General features: G+C 42.2%; 1 protein-coding gene across 1 annotated transcript; it reads right to left on the bottom strand.

The window, feature by feature from the left end:
• Positions 1–312: 312 nt before the first annotated feature.
• Positions 313–830, bottom strand: LOC102846108 (dnaJ homolog subfamily C member 15-like). Its single transcript, XM_006887941.1, has one exon. The coding sequence runs from the start codon at positions 766–768 to the stop codon at positions 319–321; it is 450 nt and encodes a 149-aa protein (XP_006888003.1). The 5' UTR covers positions 769–830; the 3' UTR covers positions 313–318.
• Between the last annotated feature and the right edge of the window lie 24792 nt (positions 831–25622).

Below are 25622 nucleotides of genomic sequence, written 5' to 3'. Positions count from 1 at the left end.
CCTGACTGCTGGTGTCAAGAGGGTAGATTGTGGATTTGAGTAAGCTATAACTGTTAACAAGCTCAGTCTCCTCTCCACCCATCATGGTGCTGCCAATTGGCCCAGTGGTGAGAATCTTTGTCTTCTTGATGTTGAATTTGAATCCAACAACAGTCCTTGACCTTTTGTTTTTTGTTTGTTTTTTTTTCAAGATTAATGATATTTTATTGCGTGACAGTTTAATAAAGGAAGAAATTATTGTGGTCCATGTAGAAAGTTGATGAAGATTTTGAAAAGTTCCTTTCCGAGTCTTTCTTTGCAGTAATACTTGAGCATCAGTTAGCGTTTAATGCTTGATTCCAGTAAGTCTTTAGCTTCATTTATTTTGGCTGCTAAATAAGGAGACCCACCTTTATCTGGGTGGTTCAAAATCATGATTCTCCTGTGGGCTGTTCTAATCTTGGCCTTGTCAGCAGATGGGCTTACACCTAAAATAAGACTAGCTTCTCGTCTACTCATTTTCTGTTCAAATCCTCCTTTATAGTAGGGTGAAAAGCTAGACTTTGAGATCTTTTTTGCAGTTTCTGTGATTACTTGTTCTAGAGGTTTCCAGATCTGAAATGCATAGCGACCTGCAAATGCAAAGGCTGCAACACCCAGTCCTACAGCTATTAAACTTCTTGCCAGTAGGTGGTTGATGTCGGCGTCTGATCGTTTGGCCGAGGGCGGCAAGTACTCGGCATAGAGCAGCCCCTCGCCGGCAGGGGCGACGTCACCAGGAGCAACCATGGCAATAGCGGCCCAAGGAGACGCTCGGCGTGCGCCGCTCACTTACGAGGCGACCTCAGGGACAAACTCAGTCCTTGACCTTTTGTAGCAAACGCTTCAGGTTCTCCCCATTTTCAGCAAGCAAGGTTGTATCATCTGCATAACATAGGTTGTTGATGAGTCTTTCTCCAATCCTGATGCCACATTCCTCCTCATAAAGCCCAGGCTCCTGAATGATCTGTAGTTGATAATAATGAAAGTAAACTCAATCATTCACTTTCATCTTGGTTACATTATTTCTAACATCTTCATTTACCCTTTAAGGCTCAAAAAAGCCCTAGAAGGAAAAATATAGGCCAGTTTTACTCTTAGAAATAAGAGGATATTGTCTCTGAGCTCATGTGACTTGACCAAAAATCACTTTAGTAGGATGTCATCAGAATCAAAGGGTGTCCACAAGAACGAGAATTCTGTGTTCTGTCTCAGGTGTAATACTGTATGAAGGTTATTAACAATGAAGGTACACCCCATTCAGGAGAGGCAGTTGAGATGATGGAGAACAGAGACTCCATGACATAGAGTATTTTCAAGAAGCTGGCCAGGACTAGAGAAAATCTAAGAAGAATCGCTGTCTATAAACATTTGCAGAGCTGTCATGTGGAAAGGAATTAGACTTGTTCTGGGAATTTTTGTGCTGCAGAACCAACAGTGGTGCATGAAAGCTAAGCTTCAGGGAGTATGAATACAGATTTCTGTATTCTATCATTCAGAACTGAGAGAGATAATAAGATCGAACCTACCATTACAAGGACAATTATAGCACAAGCTATGGCCAGCCATGGATAGAAGCTCTTGAAGAAGGAATCCCTGTCTAAAATAATAAGCCTGGAATTGAACTCTTCTAAAGTTTCTTCCAACCCAAAGATCCTATTAGTTCAACAATAATATAAAGCATCAAGAAATTCATGTTCCAATAATAGATCTTCAAAAAAATGTTTAGTCATTAAGGACCATGCTGACACCATGAACTATCACTGGATTCATCAAGGTTATAAAAATTCCATAAATAATCAGAAGGCCATTCACACATCATGACTTTATATTTTTTGCTGATCTTCATATACCTCAATGAATGATAAAAATGCATGAATTATTAGCCTAGAGAAGTTAAGTGATGAGTTTAAGGTGAGATGTCAAGAGTATGGTGAAACTAGAGCCAGAAATCTAGTCTTCTCTTAGATTTATTGAGATTCTGACAATAATATTAATAAAAAGACTAATGTTTATTTGATAGCACGCACTATGTATCATGACCTCTTTTTTAAATTTTTTTATCATGACCTCTTTTAAGTATTTTATATCTGTTATCTCATTTATTCCTGACAACAACAGTATTAGGAGAGAATTGTTAATATCCTCATTTTGTGGTAAGAAGCTGATCTACAATCCAAAGGCACGTGATTCAAATCCACCAGCTGCTCTATTGGAAGAAGGATGGGTAATCTTGTCAGGTGCAATCTGGAGAGTCAGCTGTGAGTCAGTTCTGCCTTGATGGCAAATAACAACAATAATAGTATTTCACTAGGGATCTCTGATGAATTAGTGGCAAGAAATTGTGCTGCCTATCACAGGTATGCAGTCTGAATCCACAGTTGCTTCATGGGAGACAGATGGGCAAATTCCTTTCAAGTGATTTACTGCCTCTGAAAACCTGCTGGAGGGTCCGCTATGGATCAGTTCTGACATGATGACACACACAACAGCAACAGCATACCTCTCAAAGGCATTTTAGTAGCTTAATGGGTAAAGAGTTCTACTGCCAACCCAAAGATAGGTGACTGGACTCCACTACCTGTTCTGAGGGAGAAACACGGGCGCTCTCCTCCTGTGTGATTTACAGCCTCTGAAAATTGTTTGGGTCTGTTATGGCACATAACAACAATAACCTCAACATGCCTCACTAAGGAAAAATGAAGAATTTGCTAAACAGCACATAACTTGAACAAATCTGGAGACATTACACTAAATGAAACAAGTTAGTCAAAAAGGACAAGTATTATCTGAGTTCACTGCTATAAATGTCATGTAAAAAATATATGAGCAAGAGCCTGTGGTGTTGAAGGAAGAAGTTCAAGCTGCTCTGGAAGAATTAGGGCAGGGGGAAAGGCCCTAGGAATAGAGGGCATACCAATTCAATTGACATATTTCAATAAGCAGACACTACCCTGGATGCACTCACCAAGTTGTGCCTAGAAATCTGAAGGACAACCACCTGGCCAACTGACTGGAAGCGATCCATATTTGTTCCCATCCCAAAGAAAGTTGATCTGACAGAGTGCAAAAATTATAGAACAGTATCATTAATATCACATGCAAGCAAGATTCTACTGAAAATTATTCAAAAACAACTGGAACAGCACATCAAGAGAGAACTGCCTGAAGTGCAGGCTGGGTTTAGAAGAGGCGGTGGTACTAGGGATATTATACCTAATGTTAGATGGATGTTGGCTGAAAGCAGGGAGTACCAGAGGAATGTCAAAATGTAACACAACAAACTGTCTGACTCTTAGAAGAATGGAAATCCTAGAACACTTGATAGTGCTTATGTGAAACCTATATTTGGACTAGGAGGCAGTCGTCAGAACAGAGCAAGGACATACTGCATGCTTCAAAATCAGGAAGTGTCTATGCCAGGGATGTATCCTATCTCCATATCTTTTTTAATCTATATGCAGAATAAGTCATCCAGGAGGTTGGGCTCTCTGAGGGATACAGCATCAGGATTGGAGGAAGACTCATCAGCAATCTGTGTTATGCAGATTACACAACCCTGCTTGCTAAAACAAAGGAGGAGCTGAAGTACTTGTGGCAGAAGGTCAAGGACTGCAGCCTTCAATATGGATTGAAGCTCAACAACAAGAAAACAAAGATTCTCATCTCTGGGGCGATTGCCAGCATCATGATACATAGTGAAGAGATTGAGATTGTTAACAGCTTTCGTTTGCTTGGCTCCACAATCAACACTCTTAGTATCAGTAGCCAGGAACTCGAAAGACAAATTGCACTGGGAAAATCTGTTGTCAGAGATCTCACCAGAGTATTGGAGAGCAATGATGTCAGTCTGGAGACTAAGGTGCACCTGATCTTGGTGATAGTCTTTGCAATTGCTTGCAATGCATCAAAAAGCTGTACTATAACTAGGCATGATGGCCAGAGAATTGGTGCCTATGAGCTGTGGTGCTGAAGAAGAGTACTGAATATACCATGGACTGACAGGAGAGCAAACAGATTCATCCTGAGAGGGTGAAGCCAGGCTGCTCCTTGGAGGCAAGGATTCTGAAGCTTTGATATACTTTAGGCATTCTGCAAGGAGGGACCAGTCTTTGGAGAGGGACATCATGCTTGGGAGAGTGGAGGGACAGTGCAAGAGAGTAAGACCCTTGATGAGATGGATTGATTCAGTGACTGGGGTAATGGGGGGTAGGTGTGTCAGAGACAATAAGGTTGGCATAAGATAGAGCAGGGTTCAGAGCTGTTGTACATAGGATCATTATGAATCACAGGTGACTTGACAGCACATAACAACAACACTATAAATGTTAGCTAAAGGATTAAACACAGAAAGAAATATTCCTTGACAGTTACCAGGGAAGGGAGGAGGGAGAACTCAGTAAATAGATAACTGTCATATATTAAGATGATATTTTTGGTAATTTCATTTTCCTTGGATCCACAATCAACACTCTGGACACCAGCAATTAGGAAATAAAAAAGACAAGCTGCTTTGGGAAAGTCGGTGTCAAGTACTTTCCCAGAGTCACTCTAGAGCCTAAAGTGCCCCTAATCCAGGCCATAGTCTTTGTAATTATTTTTGCTATGCATCAGATAGTTGGACAATGACTAAAGATTACAGAAGAAGAATCGATGCCTTTGAGTTCTGGTAGTGGAGAAGAGTACTGAACATATCATGTATTATACATACCATGAACTTCTGGAGAACAAACAGGTTTGAACAAACAGAGAGAGTGAAACCAGGTTGTTCCTTGGAGGCAAGGATTTTGAAACTCTGTCTCACGTACTTTGGTTATGCTGCCAGGAGGAGAAGGATATCATACTTGGAAGGGTGGAGAGTCAGCATAGGAGAGGAAGACGCTGGTTGATAAGGATTGACAGTCACTGGGTTTAGGTGGGTTTAGGTGTGTGGGAGACAGTGAGATTGGCCCAAGAAGGACACGGTTCAGAGCTGTTGATTATAGGGTTACTATGAGTCATAGTTAACACAACAGCACATAATACAACAACAACGAGATGAGTAAAGGAGAAAGTAATAAATAATAAGGAGATAATTAGCGCATACCACTGAAGAAAGGGAAGAGAAGTGCAAGAAAGACATAGTCCACAACGGTAAGCTATCACATACACAATATTGCTTTAGCAGCAATAATAAACACTAAATTACAAGTAGATATATAAATAGACAGGTAAACAGCACATATAAGAAAGGGAAAGGGATTATACCCATGATTTTGCATAGGTTTGAAAGATGATAGGACCTCTCGTGGCCTAGTGGTAAGGAATTGCATTGTCTGCCCAGGGGCATGAAGTTCAAATCTGCCAGCTACTCTGTGGGGGAAAAGATGGGCAATCAACTTCCCTGCAATTCACTGCCTCTGAAAGCCCACTCAAGGGTGAGCTTCTTACTCAACAGCATACAGGAAAAACAACATTATGTTGGTGCATTATTCAAAATTGGGAAGGGCGTACGCCAGGAATGTGTCCTGTCTCCACACCTTTTCAACCTGTATGCAGAATAGATCATCCTGGAGGCTGGGCTCTATGAGGAGAAATGTGGCATCAGGATTGGTGGAAGATCTATCAACAATCTGCGTTATGCAGATGACTCAACCCTGCTTCCTGAAACTGAGGAGGACCTGAAATGCTTGCTGAAGAGGGTCAAGGACTGCAGCCTCCAATATGGATTGAGATTCAATGTCAAGAAGACAAAGATTCTCACCACTGGAGCAATTGGCAGCATCAGAATGGATGGTGAAGAGATTGAGATTGTTCATAGCTTTAGTTTGCTTGGCTCCACAGTCAACACTTTTGGCACCAGTAGCCAGGAAATTAAAAGGTATATTGTCATGGGAAAATCTGCTGTTAGGGACCTCTCCAAAGTACTGAAGAGCAATGGTGTCTCTCTGGAGACTAGGGTGTGTCTGATACAGGCCATGGTCTTTGCAATCACTTGTTATGCATCAGAGAGTTGGACAATGATGAAGGAGGCTAGAAGGAGAATTGATGCCTTTGAGCTGTGGTGCTGGAGAAGAGTATTGAGAATACCATGGACTGCTAGGAAAACAAGCAGATTCATCCTGGAAAGGGTTAAACTGGGTGGCTCCTTGGAAGCAAGGATTCTGAGGCTTCTTCTAACATACTTTGGACATGTTGTAAGGAGGGACCGGTCCTTGGAGAAGGATATCATGCTTGGTAGGGTGGAGGGACAGTGCAGGAGAGGAAGGCACTCTATGAGGTGGATTGATTCAGTGATTGGGGTAATCGGGATGGGTGTGTCAGAGGCAGTGCGATTGGCCCAGGACAGAGCAGAGTTTAGGGCTGTTGCACATAGGGTTGCTATGAGTCACAAGAGACTCGACGGCACATAACAACAACAACAACAAGAATGCTTCATCCACACAGAGTTCTGGTGTAGTCCATAGAAAGTTGAGCTGCTAATGCAAAGATTGTATCTCTTTGGTAATTTTAATCCACCAGGAGTTCCTGAGAGAGAAAGGTGGAGATCTCCCATGTAGTTTATAGCCTTTGAAAACTCGGTTCAGGGTCTATGAGTAAGTTCTGACTAGAGAACAATGAATTTTGAGACTAATATATGTGTGTGTGTGTGTGTGTGTGTGTGTGTATATATATATATATATATAAAATAGCCAAAGGGGGCAAAGTTATACAAATGTATTAATCCTAAACAGAACTCCTAAAAGGAATGAATTCCAAGGCCTCAAGAACATAGTCTTTGGGGCACATTAATGTCAACTGTTAAAAAAGAATCCACAAAACCAGTGTTCTATATCCTGCTTTTGTAAGGACAGGCATCTTAGAAGCTTGAAGATAATCATCTCAGGTACAACTATTTGTGTCTTCCTGTACAGAACAAAGAAGAAGGAAGAAAAGCAAAGATATATAGAAATAATTAGTCCAAAGTACTATTGGACTTTTCTAGCCTCAACCTCCAGGGCCCAGAGACCAGAAGTAGACAGTGCCCAGGGACCACTGCTGACCATTCTGAAAGGGATCATACCAGAAGGTCCTAAAGACAGTGAGTGGAAAATATGGAACAAACTCCAATAATATGAAAGTGGCCAGGATTGCTGGACTGATAGACGTCAGTGGATCTGGTCCCAAGACCATGCCCCAAGTCACTTCAACTCTGGAATGAAATCATCCCATGACTCAATTTTCAAGCAAACAACAGACAGGCCTACAAGATGAACAATAATCTCAGGGGACATTAATTTCTTAGAATAGTCAACCACCTAAGATCAAAAAGTCAAACTTTTCCCAGGGGTAAAGATTAGAAGGCAGAAAAGGGATAGGAAAGAACACTAGTGAAAATCAGAATGACAACGGGAAGTGGGTCAAGTGCATTAAATTGTTGATGTTGCAACTAACAACAAAACAAAATATGTGTCATTGAGTGGAAAAGCAAATTGCTTTGTAAACTGTCACTCAGATCACAAAAAAATGGGAAAAAATATCTCTATTTTATAACTTAGGAAACTAAAACGTTGAAGTAACTTGTACAAAACAGAAGATACTATGTGAATGGGACAGATTTCAAACCTTATCAGTTTGATCCCTAAACTCGCATTCTCATACACAGTCTTAAACCGCTCTTCTATGCTTACCTGCTTGTAAGCCTCCCAAACACCTTACGTGCAACTTAACATCCCTGAAGGCTCTATCCATCTCACCAGTTGTGAATTGGACCATTATGGTTCATTAAGCTTTCATTGGTTAATTTTCAGAAGTACATTATGAACAGACCTTTCTTCCTGCTCTATCTTTGTCTAGAAGCCCTGCCAAAACCTGTTTAGAATCATATTAACATGCAAGCAACCAATGGCTAATAGATGAGGACTATATTTAAAGGAACGCAGTGCAAGAATAAATCTCAGGTCTCCCACTTGAAGACAAGAATGCTACCAGCCAACTCCTACTACTCCCTTATTTTTTACTCTGATAAGATTAGTAGCAGATATTTATAAGAAGTTTCGGGCCAATATAGTGCCAAGTGCTTAACTAGCTGTATAAGTCCATAATTTCCAACATTAACAGCTCCATCCATGGTTCAGTTCCCCAATTTCTATATAACCTTTAGATTCAGTAATTGGCCAGAAGGTCCTCTACAGACTCAGACCCATCAGGGGAATGACAGGCATGCAGGCCAGATGTTTTTAGAAATTAGTGAGCAATGGGCCAGGCTGGATGCAGTTGGATACCTATTTCACCATATATGATTTCCCAGTCCAGACAACTTCTAATCCTCCAGCAGTTTGGGCTAAGTTAACACAGCCACACTGCTGCTCCTGTTCTGGTGTTTTAACATACTCCACAGCATGGATGGCACTCTCTTATATTGATCTTACAGCTGTTCATGTTTTGTGAGACCATGTGTCTGCAGTTAAGAGAGCTGGAGATCATTTCACCAGTGGATGCTAGGAAAGCCAATCCTCAAGGTCTCTGAAACCACACTCCTCTAGATTTATTTCATTTCTGTGTGTGTTGGGGTAAGGGTGGGTCTCATATTTACACATTACAGGCTCTGTGGAGCACTTTGAGTTGCCAAAGGAACCAAATAATCACATTTGGGAAGCCATGAGGGATACAAAAGGCTTTACACTGAATAATGTTTCATGCAACATTCAATTCTAAATTCAATTCTAAATTCTAAACTAAAATCCAGTTTAAGCTTGGCTACAGAAGCTTCGCATCACTGATGGAAGGGCAGAAAATAACTGAGCAAGTAGCAAATGTGAGACTCAACGGTTCTGACAATCAGCCTGGACTGAAATATGCCATGATTCAGAAAAACACAGAGTGGGTGAAATGTTCCACATAGGGTGTCTTAGTTTTGCAGTGCTGCTGTAACAGAAATACCAAAAGTGGATGGCTTTATCAAACAGAAACCTACTTTCTCACAATTTAAGAAGTTGGTGTTGTATGCCACTGAGACAGAACCCACTCATAGCTGATCCTCCAGTGGGTTTTCAGGTGCAATAAATGGTTGGGAAGGAGATTGCCCCTCCTCCTGCAGAGTAGCTGGTGGATTTGAGCTGTGTGCCTCTGGGTTTGCGACACAACTTCTTACCACTAGGCCATGAGAGTACCAGCTTTAGCTTCTTTCTGTGTCAGCTTTGGAGGAAGGTCCTGGATGTAACTTTCTGCCTCCTGGTTCCTAGAGATCTTCATATGTATTAGCATCGATTTCACCCGGAGTCTGCTCACTTTCTTTTAGAATATCTATATCTCTCAAAAGAAATTGACTCAAAATATACTCTACACTAATCTGCCTCATCAACATAGCAAACAACTGTGATTTTCAAATGGGATTTTATCCACAGGTGGTTGTGGTTGTTGTTATGTGCCGTAGAGTCATTTGTGACTCATAGCGACCCTATGTACAACAGCCCTAAACCCTGCTCTATCCTGTGCCAATTGCACCGTCTCCAACACACCCATTCCGATTACCCCAGTCACTGAATCAATCCACCTCATAGAGGGTCTTCCCCTCCTGTGCTGTCCCTCCACCCTCCCAAGCATGATGTCCCTCTCCAAGGACCTGTCTCTCCTTACAACATGTTCAAAGTATGTCAGACAAAGCCCCAGAATCCTTGCCTCCAAGAAGTAGCCTGGTTTAACCCTCTCTAGGATGAATCTGTTTGTTTTCTTGGCAGTCTATGGTATTCTCAATACTCTTCTCCAGCATCACAGCTCAAAGGCTTCAATTCTCCTTCTATCCTCCCTAGTCATTGTCCAACTCTCTGATGCATAACAAGTGATTGCAAAGACCATGGCCTGTATCAGGCAGGCACACATTAGTCTCCAGAGAGACACCATTGCTCTTGAGTACTTTGGAGAGGTCCCTAACAGCAGACTTTCCCATCGTGATACGCTTTTTGATTTCCTGACTGCTGGTGCCAAGAGTGTTGACCGTGGAGCCAAGCAAACTGAAGCTGTGAACAATCTCAATCTCTTTGCCATCCATCCTGATGCTACCAATTGGTCCAGTGGTGAGAATCTTTGTCTTCTTGACATTGAGCCTCAGTCCATACTGAAGGCTACAGTCCTTGACCCTCTGTAGCAAGCGCATGAGGTCCTCCTCCGTTTTAGCAAGCAGTGTTGTGCCATCTGCATAATGCAGATTGTTAATAGATCTTCCACCAATCCTGATGCCACACTTCTCCTCATAGAGCCCGGCCTCTCGGATAATCTGCTCTTCATACACATATCCACAGGTAAACAAGTTAATATTTACAATACATACTTTGGAAGAGACACAATTCAAATCATAACATTCTGCTCTTTGACCCCTAAATTAATGTCCTAGCATGCAAAACACATTCAATCCATGACATCATCTCCAAAGTCTTTTTTTTTAATTTTTTTTATCTCCAAAGTCTTAAATCAACTTTAAGTCCTAAATCTCATTTTCTGAATTATCTAAGTCAAATATGGGTGAGATTTTAAAAACATTGCATCTTGAGGAATTTTATTTTCTTTATCTGTGAACCTGTGACAATCAGAATTCAAGTTATCTATTTCCAAAGTGTGGAACAGCAACACGGCAGACATATTTCTACTAAAAATGAGAGGAATTGGAGGGGGGGAAAACAGCTAATAGTCACCAAGGAAGTCCAAAACCCAACAAAAAATCACATTAGCTCTAAATCCTGATGATAGTTCTCCCTTTTTTTAAACTATCTGGACCATGGTTCTTTCTGCCTTCTAGAGCCTAGGTGTTAATGATGCTCACCAGATTCTGGGTAAAGGCCACCAACCTGAGCTTTAGTACAGCCTTCTAAGTCTAGTAGGATGGCAACTCTGTTCCCCCTGCTTTGGGAAGCCCCAATCTCCTTGTTATTTGAGTAGCAAACCTATCATTACCTATTTTCTGTGGTCCTTACAGAACCCATTTTTCTACCCTCTGGGTATATAAGTGCCACTCTCTAAGCTTTGGGCCATAAATTCATCTCCCTGGTACACCTTAACAACAGTTCTCCTTTCTGGAACCAAGTTGACAAACATTTGACTCTGAAACCTAGAAACCTTTGACTTCTACCCTTTGATATCCAGAAGACCATGTTTCCACCCCATGAGAAAGCTCTGCTTCTCATATTTCTTCCTCCATGCTGATGAGCTGTTCGAGAGATGATACTTGTCATGGAACAAAACAGAGGTATCTCCCCTTTTCTTGTTCCTGACTATATAGAATTCTCAGCCAGAAAGGGTTCTTCCCTTTCATTGTTTCTCTGTCATCTTCAGTCTAAACAGACGGATTTTCTGTTGCAGTAGTAGTTGGTTAGACCCATCAATCACAGGTTTAATTTCTTTAACCTAAGTTTGTGTAGCCACATCCTCAATGAAAATTCTATGGTATATGTCTTTGGTTTATACAACAGAGTGTTCCAAATCTTCAAGTTCTTTTCTCATTTTTCACAGATAATTCTTAAGTTCATCTCCTTCTCCTTGCCTTTGCTATACACAGCCAGAAGAACCCCCTTTGAGATCTTATTTTGAAATCTCATCATTTCAAGATTCAAGATCATCACTTACAATTTCTCCTTCCACAAACATTTGAGCATAATTCAGGCGAGTTCTTTATCACTGTCTTAAAACCATCATCCTCACTCCATTGTCCAATCATATGTTCAATAGTTTTCTTTCAAATCACCAGAAGCACATTTAAAATTCCATTGCTAGCCACATGTATACTCTAAGATGATATTGTTGTTGTCGTTGTTGTGTACTGTAGAGTTGGAACTGACCCATAGCTGACCTTCTAGAGGGTTTTCAGAGACAGATAATCACATGGGAGGAGATTACCCATCCTTCTCATGTAGAGCAGCTGGTGACCTTGAACCATGTGTCTTCATAATTGCAGTACAGCTTCTTGCCACTAGGCCTCCCATTGCCAGCCATATGTATTCCCTAAGACAATAGGGAATCCTATTGATCTAAAGGTAAGAAGCAGTGCTGTGGTCCCAAGGGCACTTAGCTCGAATCCACCAGCTGCTCCACCGTAGGATGAGCAATCTCCTCTCATGCAATTTACGGCCTCTGAAAATCCTCTGGAGGATCACCTATGGCTATGTTCCACCTACATGGTACACAATAACAAGAAGACAATACACTTTAGCAGTCTTCTGCATTCCCACAAAGCTCTTATAAGAATCGCCTTTGGCATCTCTAACTCTACTAACAGTCTCTTCCAGGCAATTTAGGCTCTTACTATTGCTGTTTTGTTGTGTGTTCCCTCGAGTTGGACCAACTCATAACTGAACTGTCAGTGGGTTTTTATGGGCAATCACACAGGAGTTGCTTGCAGGTCTTTCTCCCATGCAGTAGCTGGTGGATTTGAACCATGTGTCTTTGGGCTCACAGCACAGCTCCTTATCACTCTTCCGACCTCTACCCATAACCCAATTCCCAGACCACCTCTACATTTTAAGTATCTATTTCAGCGGCATTTCACCATAGGTAGCAAGATCTACCTTAGTTTTCTAGTTCCACTATAGCCTTAATACCAAGAGCACACAGCTTTAATAAACAAAACTATTTTCTCATACTTTAAGGAATGAAAAAATCTACATTTAGAGGACTGGTTCTAGGGGAGAACATTGTTTTCTGTGTCTGCTCTGAAATGAGGCCTTTGACTCTTCACCTTCTTGCTTTCTGATTTCTTGGAAATCTCCACATATCTTGGTCTCCAACTTACTCCATCTCTGCTCACTTTCTTGCTTGTTTAGTCTCTTTCATGACTCAAAAAAGAATAAGCCAAAATATCCTTTATGCTAATTCTGCCTAATTAGCATAACAAAACAACTGGTGGCTAAATAGTATTCTAATCATTGGCCTACAGGTTAGACTTTACTGCACACATTTTGGGGGTGCATAATTCAATCGCTATCAGAGGGGTACACAACATCATCCACATGTGACCCTTAACCAAAGTGTGAGAAAGACAAAACTGAAATAATGGTTTCCACAGATAACCATTTATTCCTTCCCAGCACAACAAGCAAATAAACGGCCATTGGTGCTTCAAAACTTCATACAGGGTAATATTCCTTTAATGGAATGCTTTTAGAGAAGAGTCATAAAAATAAATTGAAAAGTGCTTTCTGCTGGTTACAGCTGGCATAAGCAGCATCTGAGCAAACAGGATAACACAAGGCTTAACTTAGCATCGCCATTTTTATTACTCATCCGCGACAGGTCTTATAATAGTATACATTCACTTAGAAAACGGACTCACCCACCCTGTAGTTACCCCTCCTCTCACCAGCACACACCCAACAACCTCCTCTGTTAATTCCAAGCAGCATAATTACAGGTCTTTTTATGATTTAGGTTTGAGACCAATTAGCTGATACTGCAAGCCTTTCAAATGCCAGCTTCCCTCTCTCTGCCTGTCCCATTCTGGTGGGAATTTATCTGTGTGCTTGTAGAAGGCAAATGTTTTGTGAGGAGCAGAGAAATCAGGTCTGTTTGTGGATGGCTTCCCCCCTCCCTTCCCTCTCCTTTTCTCATCTGCTTTTGCATCTTGGGTGCACCTGGTCTCTAAAATTGTCATGGTGTGAAACGCGCACTGAATATTCATGCCAGCTCCCCAAGCTGCCTCTGACACCAGGTAGTTGTGTCACTGGGCTGCCAGTGGTGTCAACCTTGCAAATGCCCGCCCCACAGGTAGAGCTGCAGTCCCATGCTGTACAGTGCCACACTGGGGAACCTAGGGGCCAATGCCTAGAGGGGCAGGAACCCATAAAGTTACCACCTGAAAGACTTGCCTCTATCAGTATCCTTTCCTCCACCCCCCACCCAATCCCAATCATGTAGGAAGTTCCTCAAAGTCAGTTATTTAGCACAAATCTACTCAATCAACAAACTTAAATTACACAGAGCTCTCTCAATCATCACAGAAATGAAGGGTGAATAACTCAAGACCTTCCCACTCTCAGTGTAGAAGCCCAGGTGATGCAGTGATTAAGCACTTGGCTGCTAGCTAAAAGGTCAGCGGTTGCTACTCAACAATCACACTGCTGACGAGGAGACTGTGCAATCTGGTTCCATAAAGATTGTGGCTTTGGAGAGCCTATGAAGCAACCCTCTACTGTTCTCTAGGCGTTTAATGAGTTAGATTCAATGTGCTTTTAGCTGAGTATGAGAAAACTCAACTCATTCACATGGAAAGACAACTTAGAATACAAGACAGCATGTGGTGAGTACCATATGGAGCAGGCAATAAGTTCAAGATTTTGTCTCAAGGCCCAGCGTCATTGAAGCATCCAGGCTTCTACTACATAGGGAGCACTTTGCATGTACAACTCTTAGACAACTCTGCAAGACATGTATAATTATGGCTATTTTTTCCAGATGAAAGCATCATGGCACATGAAATTCAATAACTTGCCCAATGTCACAAGATTTCCAAACTACTAAGCAGCAGAGCTGAAATTGAATGCCTGGTCTACCCACAAAGCCTTTATTATCATACTATCTTCCCTCTTTACAAATTAACAGAGATGAACTTCAAGGGGCGTGCTGATGGTGACAATGAAGGTGGTTGAGGAGGGAAGCTTAAGAATGCTAGGAAAGGAAAAGAAAACTAATCTGGAGAGGGAAGAGAAATTAGAGAAGAACATAAAACACTAAACTATTGGGCCAGAACGGAAGATACAGAGTCAGTCTCATGTAGGTAGGTAGGTAGGTAGATAGATAGATAGACAGACAGATAGATATAGAGATATATAATAAAAATAACAATTCAACAAGATATTAGAATATTCTGTAGCCATTAAGATAGTTATGAGGACGATGTAGAAATTTAGAAAATGCTAGTGTTATAACGCTAAGCGAAAGACAGAATAATAACAACATAAAGCAGAACAGAAAGTACTCTCCAATTCCTACAAGACTAAAATAAGTATTAATCATATTTTCACATCAAAACTTTAGTTAAAATCATTGAGAAAGGAGAAGGGGGGTGGGGGGGGAATCCATCCCTTGAGCAAAGGCATGACTATTTTTACACTGTTTCAGACAGATGGTTTTCTCTCCTCTTCTCACAAATTTCCAAGGAGGGAAATAAAATATCCTCTCTTTGTTATTTTAGTGCTTTGCAATCCCATTTTCCTCGAGTGTAGCCTCATCCCCCTACTGTTGCAATTTCACCCCACAGTTGGCTTCTGTCTCTGTGAGCAAACTGCTGGCTTAAAAGTTTTAGCATGCTCTGGGATCCAGAGATAGCAACTGCAAGATTGTCACCCTTCCCACCCTCCCTCAGAACTCTGTACGCTTGCTCCTCATATTTTTTTACATAGCTGAGGAGGTGGAAGGAGGAGAGGTAATGATTGAGGCAAAAATTAAGGGTTCATAATTCACCAAACCTGTTATTTTCCTATCTTACGCTTCTCTTTCACGCTACTTGCAATGATTCCACTTAATCTCCCAATATCATTTGTATCTAGTAATTTTTAAAAGATCCCATATTCTGAAATTACTCCCTCTTCTCCCGTTTGTCAGTGGTAATGTCATACCCTTCTCCATTCAAATTTAGCTACTATTTTCTCTCTGACTCCTACTCCCTACCACCATTTCCCATCCATCCTTGCCGCTCTGTCAACTGTGGCTTGATCCTACGAACAACTAATTGTAGCCTTGTCCTACACTGTTCCATCCTCACAACCTCCACCAAGCTCAAGCCCATTGTTACAGTCACTGTGTCGATATATAATGTTGGAGGTCTTCTTTTCTTTCTCTGATATACTATTGTTCCAAGCATATTTTATTCCTTCCCCAAAGGATTGGTCCTTCCTGAAAACATGCCCAAAGTTAAGTGAGATGGATTTCACCAACCTTGTCTGGAAGGAACACACACTTACACATCTCCCTAGTTTGTTCTTTTAGCAGTCCTTTGGATATTCTTTACTCTTTGTCATCTCTACAATTTAAAGGCAGTAGATTTTGTTTGTCTTCCTTGTTCATTGCCCAACATCCACATGACTAAAAAGCAATTGAAAATGTTCTGACTTGGATCGGGCACACGCTCATCTTCAATATGACATCCTTGCTCTTTAGCACTTTCAAGAGGTTCTTGAAAGCAGCTTTGGCAACATGGTATTTGATTTCTTAGCTGAGGCTCCCAGGGATGTCAACTGTGGTGAATTCAAATAAAATGAAATCCTAGACAAGGTCAAACTTTTCTCCATTTATCATTATACTGCCTATTACTCTATTACTTTAGTCAAAAGGCATTTTGTTTCCTTAATTTTGCAGAAGGTCAAAGACGGTAGTCTTCAATATGTATTGAAGCTCAGCATCAAGAAAACAAAGATTCTCACCACTGTGCCAACTGGCAGCACCAAGATGGATGGAGAAGAGATTGAGGTTGTTAACAGTTAAAGCTTGCTCAGGTCTACAATCAACAGTCTTGGCACCAGCACTCAGGAAATCAAAAGACTAATTGAATTACGTAGATCTGCTGTTAAGGACTGTTCCAGAGTACTGAGAAGAAACGTTGTCAGTCTAGAGACTAAGGTGTGCCAATCCAGCCCATGGTCTTAACAATTATGTGCTATGCATCAGAAAGCTGGACAATGAATTAGGGTGGCAGAAGGGAAATTGATGCCTTTGAGTTTTGGTGCTGGAGAAGAGTCTTGACCATACCATGGACCACCAAGAAAAAAAAGTAGGTCTGTCTTGGAGAGGGCAAAACCAAGTTTCTCCTTGGAGTATAGGATTTTGAAGCTCCATCTCACATACTTTAGGCACGTAGTCAGGAAGAACTGGTCCTTGGAGAAGGACATAATGCTCAGAAGGGTGGAGGCACAGTGCAGGTGTGGAAAACCACAGATGAGATGGATTGATACAGTAATTAGGGCAATAGGGGTAGGTGTATCAGAGTCAGTGAGACTGGGTCAGGACAAGGCAGGCTTCAGAGCTATTGTACTTAGGGTCTCTATGAGTCATAAGCAACTCGACGGCACATAACAACAACAAAAACAACATTCTAAGCTTGAAAGGAGGAGTGGCATCCACTTCCATAATAGCTTGCCTCCAGAAACCTTATGAACCTGGAGAGAGGATGAGAGACACCCAAGCATTGAGGACTCTCCTTCATAGGGTCGCTATGAGTCTCCTGTGACTTGGTGGCACTTAACAACAATAAAATCAACATAGAAAGAGAGATCAGCTGGCCTAGTGCACAGAAAGTGATGCTACCAAGCCAAAGATGGGTGACTTTTAATGCACTGCCCTCGGGCCTGTCTTTCATTGTTTTTGTTCAGACATTCCTCTAGGTCGTATAGCCCTGGTGTACAAGTTGCCATCCCCCGGTCACTTGTGGTTGCTGTGAGGCTGAACACTGTGACACTGATGTGTCAAATACGTTAATGGTTGGCTACCCAGTGCGGACAGAGTGGGGTGGAACTCCCCAATTAAAACAAGCTTGGAAGGAGGAGTGGCATCCACTTCCATAATAGCTTGCCTTCGGAAACCCTATGAACCTGGAGAGAAGATGAAAGGCACCCAAGCGTGGAGGACTCTCCTTCATAGGGTCACTATGAGTCGCCTGTGATTTGATGGCACTAAACAACAACAACAACAACATATTGAAGGAAGCTCTAGGGGCCTAGTGGCAAGAAGCTGTGCTGCAATCCCTAAGGCACAGAGTTTGAGGCCACCACAGCTGTTCCACAGCAGAAGGATGGGCAATCTCCTCCCATGCGACTAACTGCCTCTGAACACCTGTCAGAGGGTCAGCTATCAGGCAGTTCTGTGCCTATGGTACACAACAACAACAATCTATACTGAAGGTTATAGTCATTGATCTTCTTCTGTAAGTGCTTTATGTCTTCTTCACTTTCTTGTAGCCAAGTTGTGTCACCTGAATAGCAACAGCTATTGATGAGCCTTTCTTCATTTCCTTCTCCTAGAGAAGCATGATTCTTAATGAAGACTAATGAGCCACATCTCATTTCCTCTTATGGGTAGAACTCAAGGGCTATACTGTATGAAATCGTTGTCTATCCTGCTCATCCACTGCTTTTAGAGAAGAACACAGCTCTGTCTTTCTCGTTGGAGCTTAGCTGAGCAAAGAACTGAAATGTCAGTTGAATGTTGAAGGTAGGACTTGGACCGAAGGAAGAGGATGGATACAAAAGGGCATCTATGCAAATCAACAAAGCATAGAATGAAATTGAAAAGGTAAGAGCTACCCCAACAAAAACATGATTGCCATAAAGACCGCCAAGAGAAAGGCCAATCAGTAGGTCTCCACATCTACAGCACAACTAGAAGAAGAATCTGAGCTCAGGCTCCGCTGAGATTTCAAAGAAAGTGAGAATCCAGTAGTAGTACATATGGTCAGGAAGCGTCACTTGAATTCATTTCAGAATAAAGGTCTGAAGATCTAATTTCAAAATACCAGTCAGATAAGGATCTTCAGGAGCACAATTCTATGCTGACACCTGTGAGGTCTTTGGGGCTTGAGGTTGGCTCTGTGGCAATTGGCAGTATAAAGACTGCTGCATTATTATTTATTATTTAGAAGTCTTGGTGACACAGCAGTTAAGAGCTCGCCTGTTATCCCAAGGACTGGTGATTCAAACCCACCAGCTCTCCCAAAGCAGAGAACAGCTAGTAATCTGTTTCCATACAAGTCACTGAGCAGGAAACCCAACTTTGTTGTTGTTATGTGCTATCAAGAACCTAATCAAGTCAGCTATCAAGTCAGCTAATTGCTGACTCCTCTAGGTTTTCAGAGGCACAGAGGAGCAAACCCATCTTTCTTCTGTGGAGCAGACTCTCCTGCCTTTGGGTTGACAGTGAGATTTCTTACCACTTGGCCATCAAGCTCCCTAGAAAACCAAAGAGAACAGTTCAACTTTGTCCTCTAGGGTCATTATGGATGAGAATGGAGTCAATGAAGTGCAATAGCCTACCTCTTCTCCTTGGGAACATCTGCAGTTTCCTCTCGTCTCACCTCACCTCTAACATTCTGAATCTGGTACCTGACCCTCACAAAGGATGATCCCCCAGTCTCCCATATGCCTTTCCAATCACACTGCCTGGTTCTCTCCAACCCCACTCATACTTTCGGCACATTTGCCCAATACTGGCGGTCAATTCCAACGACTTGGGGCTGCCTATGTCTAAGTTCAGCCCCCACCTACACTATCAGATGACAAAGCTAATTCTTTGTTAGGATGTCCTCTGCACTCCTTATCCATTTGTAACTCCATCTTCTGGTCTCCCATAGCGTTTTGTAAAGATGTCTGGCAGAGAGCTTATCAGTGTGTTATAACTGCTTATCTACATATCACTTTCTCCCACTGAAGAGAAAAGTCCTTGAAGACAGACTGTTTTTCTTGTTCCTCTTGGTACCCTCATGCCTACCACACTGCTTGGCACATCACAGATGTCTAATACAAGTTTCTTGGATGAACGAATCAAATGTTGCTTATTCCACTTTTACCTGTCTCCTTTGTTCTTCTCCAGGATCTCACAAATCAAGAGGGGCAATGTCCTAACACAAAGACTAAGACATCTAATAGAAGTATCTATCACAGTTACCAACTAACCAGTGTCCTCAGGCAGGAAAAAAAAGAATTAGTGTACCTAGATACTGTGTTCCCTCTTAGCCCTTTATTCCCAGGGCTCCTTTTATGGGGAAGGACTCTGTCTTGAACAGAGCCGGGAGCACATGTGAATATATTTTCTGAGACTAGCTCTGTGGAGTATAGAACAAGATTGTGAAATTCAAAACACACCTGGGAAATTCAGACACGATCTCAATAATAAGAGCTGTAATCAAGGAAGAAACCCTTACTTAAGCAAATAATTTGCCTTGGGAGTAAAAAGCTGGGAACGATGTTCTTCACACACTGGGGATTTTGGCTGGCATTCCGTCTTCAATCTGAATAGGCCAACGCTGAGCACATCTCTAAAATAAAATATTTACACTATGCTTGTCACTAGCAGTGGAAATGGTCTTCCAATCAGAGAAGCAAGCAGTAGGGTGGGAATAAAATGTCTGAGTTCAAAGAAGATGCAAACAAGAGAAAGGACACATTTAAAATTAAAGGGAAGTGCCATCCAAGGACAAAGCAATTTGACCAGAATTCTTCCCAAGTGAGGATGGCATGGATGGTAATGAATTCTGTCTTATCTGTGTGTGGTTCTGGGGATGATTTGCAGACATCAGATTTTGTGATGTTACAGACATGATCTCTAAGATGAAAGCAAAGGGTGAAAGTTGACGCAGAATAATATACTTGTGCTGAATAAACAATAGCCTGACAATTGTATAACACAGCAAGATATAATGTCAGGTTTGGAACCAGATAAGTTACAAATAACAACAGAGAAACAGCCGAGGCTTGAGGACCATCAGCAGATAAACCAGATGAACGGGATAAAGACACATCCACATCGTGTGGGTTGTTGTGACTGGGCAGCCCAGTCAGAGGAAAAGCAGAGAAGGAGGAGGAAGCGGTGAAGTAAAAATGGAGTATGAGCATCTAGATAAAAGGCTGAGGTCATCTGTCCAAAAGTCAGAGAAAATAATAACCAGAAATAGTAAAGTAGAATGGTAAGAGTGTCAACAGTGATGAGCAGATAATTTGTTACTCTCAACAGCCTGGGGCCCCTTTCCAGAGGCAGGCAGAAGTCCAAGTTCCTGGAGGTGCCAGCCTGTGAAATCAAGAAGGGGGAGTGAGTGCAAAGTGCTGAGTGTCTGCACTGGAGGGCGGAGCCGCCACAGGAAGGACTTAGAACCACCTCCCTCTCCTTGCCCCACACTCTGTTGATGTTCCTTCCACCTTGCTCACTTGTTAGGTGCCCTTGAGTTGAGTGTAATTCATACTGACCTTATGAACAACAGATCTGAACCTATTCTGTGCCAACGTCATCATTTCTGACACAATTTGAACCCATTGCTAACAGTTACTCTTCCCTTTGCTGGATTTTCTTCCCCAAAATAACTACTATATGTTGAAACTGAACCATTGACAACTCATGCTCGAGCTTCTCAGAAACATTTGCTTCCGTTCTATTTCATCTGTCACTGCCCTGACGTCGTCATTAGATTTCATCTGAAGTAGCCACCTGGCTGGTCTTTGCTCCTGCTTCTGTTTTCCAAAGTTCCCTCCGTGCATAGCAGACTAAGTGATCTGTTAAAAACATTTTAATAAAGTAAAAATTGGGTAAATATGTGTTAAATAATGAATGAGACAGAAAAATTGGGTAGCCACAACCTCCCCGGGATGATAATTGTGAGTGAATGTAGCTTCTACCCCAGCAGACTCTTTCAATTGTAAGAAGGCTGCCCATTAAGGATTCGATATTTTCACTGTCCTTTCATGAGCCCTAGTACCACACCACTTCTTCTTACATGATTCCCTCCTAATGCTTTACTTGCTCAATTAGAAAATGAGGGAGAGAGAGAGAGAGAGAGAGAGAAAGACCATGCATTCTTTCCATTGCTCTCTCCGCCCTCCCTCTTGGAATGTTAGTTCTAAATTGTCATGTAGATGTGGAGAACAATCTGGACATTTCGAGCATGTGGTTGGCTGACAGTGTTGCTCACTGCTGCACAGCCATAGCCTCAGAGGCTCTTAGCTTAGCAGAATCAATCCTGGACCTTCGAGTCTGTCTCATTTCCATTAAACCCCCTCCCCAATTGGAGCACATAGGTCAGTGGTTATGTCTATAGTTGCATTAAAGCCATTAAGCTGGGGATGGAGATGGGTTGGAAAGAGAGTTGTGTGTTGGCTTGGTTATATAAGGGCTCTGGAGTGCCCCAGAGACTCCAGACCCTGAATAATATAATGGTGTGCACTCTACAAAGTACCATCACATTCATTATGTCATTATTCAACCCAGTAACACTGCAGCTGTCACATTAACATTTCTACTTTGTAAAAGAAGAAACTGAGGCCCAAAGGGTAAAGTAACATGCAAAACATTACAAAGGGGCTCTGTTTAGTGATGAATCCTAGGTGCACTTAAATCAAGTTGATGCTAAATACTGCCTCACATCCACCACGTGAATTAAGTCAGGTACATCCAAGAGCTGGGCAATACTAAAGATGATAGAAGAAGGATTGATGTCTTTGAATTATGGTGCTGGAGGAGAGTGTTGAACATACCGCAGACTCCCAGGAGAACAAACAGGTCTGTCCTGGAGAGGGTGAAACCAGGCTGTTCCCTGGAGGCAAGGATTTTGAAGCTCCATCTAACATACTTAGGGCACATGGCCAGGAGGGACCAGTCCTTGGAAGGGGACATCATTCTTGAAAGGGTGGAGGGACAGCCAGGAGAGGTAGACTGAGGATGGGATGGATTGACTCAGTAACTGGAAAAATGGGATTAGCTCTGTCAGAGACAATGAGGTTGGCTCAGGATAGAGCAGGTTTCAGAGCTCATGTATGAGCCAAAGGTGACTTGATGGCACATAACAACAACAATAACAACAACAGTATTTCAGCACAATTTGTTGTTTGTTGCACTGAGTAGGATTTCAAGTCATGGTGATCTATGCAGAACAGACCATAATACAGCTGCCTAGCAATCAAACCCAAGACTCCTAGATGGGCGACAGGAATTCTACCATTGAACTACCACTGTCCCCACCTAGCAAAGTTATATATTACTTGTTAGAAGCCAAGGCAAACCTCTATCTGTCAAGCAAACTCTTTGGCTGGCACTCTCTCTCACAACTACTCTGAGCACCTAAAGCATTCTGGGTTACTCCATCCTTCAAGATGCCTCATTTTCTGGTGCAAAATTTCCCAGTGGACTTGCAGGTTGTCTTTTTACCTCCTCCCTTCACTGGGGCTCTTTCCTTGGGTCTATATCAAGGAGTGTCCTTGCTGCAGGGACACCCTCACATCCACACTCCAGCCCACCCAGGGGAAGGATTGCTGATTAGGCTGTGGGCTCTTCCCACCCACAATCCAATCTGAAGCCCGAGGCATTGTCAGACGGCCCCTCCGTCATCCATAGCGCTCTCTGCAGTGTGCTACTGTGCAGACAGAGGAAAATGACAGTTTTCATCATTTCCTGCTAAATGATTCAGTGCTGATTCAGCCAGTTTCAACTCCATAGCAATGCAAGGAATAAAAAGGGGGTTGGGGGGAAGACCAAGAATAGGAGAGCAAGTGCTTATCAACCACTCTGAAGTACTGTTAGGGGTGTTTCTTTCTCTTTGCTAAGGAAAGTCCTTGCTAGCCTCTTCAAGGACATTTGACTGCAGGGAGAGGAGCTTACTCAGGTCTGTCCCTCCTTTTTTTACAATTGAAGAAATTATGAAAACTCATGGTCAAGTCAGAACTGACTCATAGCAGACCTTCCAGTTGGTTTTAGGAGGCTGTAATCGCACAAGAGATTGTCCACCTTTCTCCTTCAAAACCACTGGAAGATTCAAACGACCAGAGAAATGCCAACAGTGCAACACCTTGTGGTCTATGTCACCAGAAATGCCAGTTTGAGTTTAAGAGCCCGTTGCTTCTAGCGCTCCCACGGTGGGACAGCGTGCTGGAGTAAGAACTGGCAGACCAGGGATGCTGTTGCACTGCCACTAAATGACACTGCAGAGGTCTTTTGCTATCTCTGCATCTTTGGTCCTCTGTATTTAAAAAACCCAAAGGTCACGGACAATGCAACTCCTTACCTCTAAACTATAAGATACATGGTATCTGCTGCAATTACTTGTGGAGGCTTGACCGGGGAGCAGGGGGCAGCGGGAGAGGGGGAAATTAGTGAATGGATGGGAAAGGTGAAGGGAAAGGAAGAGAACAGTGAGGTTTCTATCAAACATTGTCAATAACGGCATTATACAATGGTGATAATTGTTATGAAGCGAAACATGTATGAGTGACTGAATAAAACTGTTAAAAATATGTCAATTAAAAAAAACACTAAAGGTCTTCTCTTAAAAAAAAACTATAACACACCACCACACACACAGACACTCACACATACACACAAACTAAGCAAACAAAACCCCCACAATAAATCAAAGATAACCAAACTCTCCTTATATTAATGTTAAACAGTTTGTAATCCATAATTTCTCAGGAAAATGCAAAGTTATTTGTATACTGAAGGGTTTCTCTCCTATTTCCTTGTCCTGCACAGTTGCATAAAAGCATGAAGTTGGCTTGTTATGCTAAGGGAGCTTGCTACCTGCAAGTCAGTAGGGAGAAAGTTATGATCAAGGAAAAAGTTTGCCGGGGTGGGTGGGGGGAACTTGCCTTGGTTGACGTCTCATAACTGAATTCACAAAGAAGGCTCCTTCATGTCATATTTTTGTACTTTGTCACCTTGGAATACTCATACTATGAAGACGATGAGCACCATGCCCCAAACAGTCCGTGATAGTCTCCCCAACCCCTCTTCCCAAAGGCTACTGCTTTATTCAACCAAGCTCTGTCTTCAAAAGATAACATCTGTTGTGTTGTGTGTTTTTAAATGGCTTCCAGATCTCTCTAATCCACATCAAAACGCCCATCTTGCTCTGCCATACTCCTACCTCAGATTTTGATATAGTAAATTAAGCTGAGCAAATCCATTCATAAGATTCCTTTTGAATACTCTAATGCATTGTGTTCAACCAGCAAAGCTAAGGAGTAATTGCACAGGTGCGATTTCTCTTTTCTTTCCTCGGTGTTTTCACACACGCTGTTCTCCTGGCATGGAATATTTTTCTTTCTTTATTCCCCCCAACCTCCTCACCTCCTTTAAAAAGAACAAGGGTGGTGTGGGGACAGTCATGTCTGATCTCCACCAGCTCCACAAAGGGGAAACTGTCTCCATCAACAACACACACAACAGAAAACCAATTCTCTTGAGATCAGATATGTCTCCCACACTCCTGCCCTCTTTCTGCTCATCCCAACACCAATGTTACTACTGCTCTATTGGGTCTGAAACCCATTGTGATAACTCACAGACCACACAAAACCATATTAGAGTAGTCAAAAGCCTAGAATTCAATTTGGTGGCAAGATACAATCAATCAGTCAGGACAGCTTCTGAAATGTGCTTGCAGGCATCTTAGCCTTGACTCTTATGGCTTTTACGCCAGCATTACAAGGCTCTTAGTAACCAATCATGGCTGTTCTCTGGCCCCTGTGGTCATTCAACAAACTTGGGCAAATGCTGTTAGCTCTGGTTCTGTGGTCCAACTCCATCTCATGTTGGGTCTCTGGTTCTCTGCTTTGGCCTCTGCTACTACTCTCCTGCAGGTCTGGATTGCACAAGAATCTCAGGTCCCAAAGGGCCGCCTGCATTCTCTTGCTTCATCTTTGCTGATGGTGAGATACTCAATATTTGCTACTGAATGTGCTCAATTTATTGATGAGACTAGTTAATCCCATCAGAGATAGCCTAACATGCCTTATTCACGTATTCCCATCCAACTACATGGTCAAAGTCAACGACTAGGGAAGAATTTTTTTTAAAAATAAAAGTTTTATTTTATACTGGTTTACTTACAAAGTTCATATACATTATTTTTTACACTGGATCGTTCTCATTTCTTTTACCTACCCCTCCCTTTACCCATCAATTTATATGAC

Source organism: Elephantulus edwardii, unplaced genomic scaffold (assembly GCF_000299155.1).
Source record: "Elephantulus edwardii isolate Elephantulus edwardi_28Jun2011 unplaced genomic scaffold, EleEdw1.0 scaffold00063, whole genome shotgun sequence".
In the NCBI taxonomy this organism is placed as follows: Eukaryota; Metazoa; Chordata; class Mammalia; order Macroscelidea; family Macroscelididae; genus Elephantulus; species Elephantulus edwardii.
This window is presented reverse-complemented; position numbering and strand designations above follow the sequence as displayed.

Excerpts from the sequence above, each read along its gene's own strand:
- LOC102846108 (XM_006887941.1), bottom strand. The coding sequence starts at position 768 with ATGGTTGCTCCTGGTGACGTCGCCCCTGCCGGCGAGGGGCTGCTCTAT.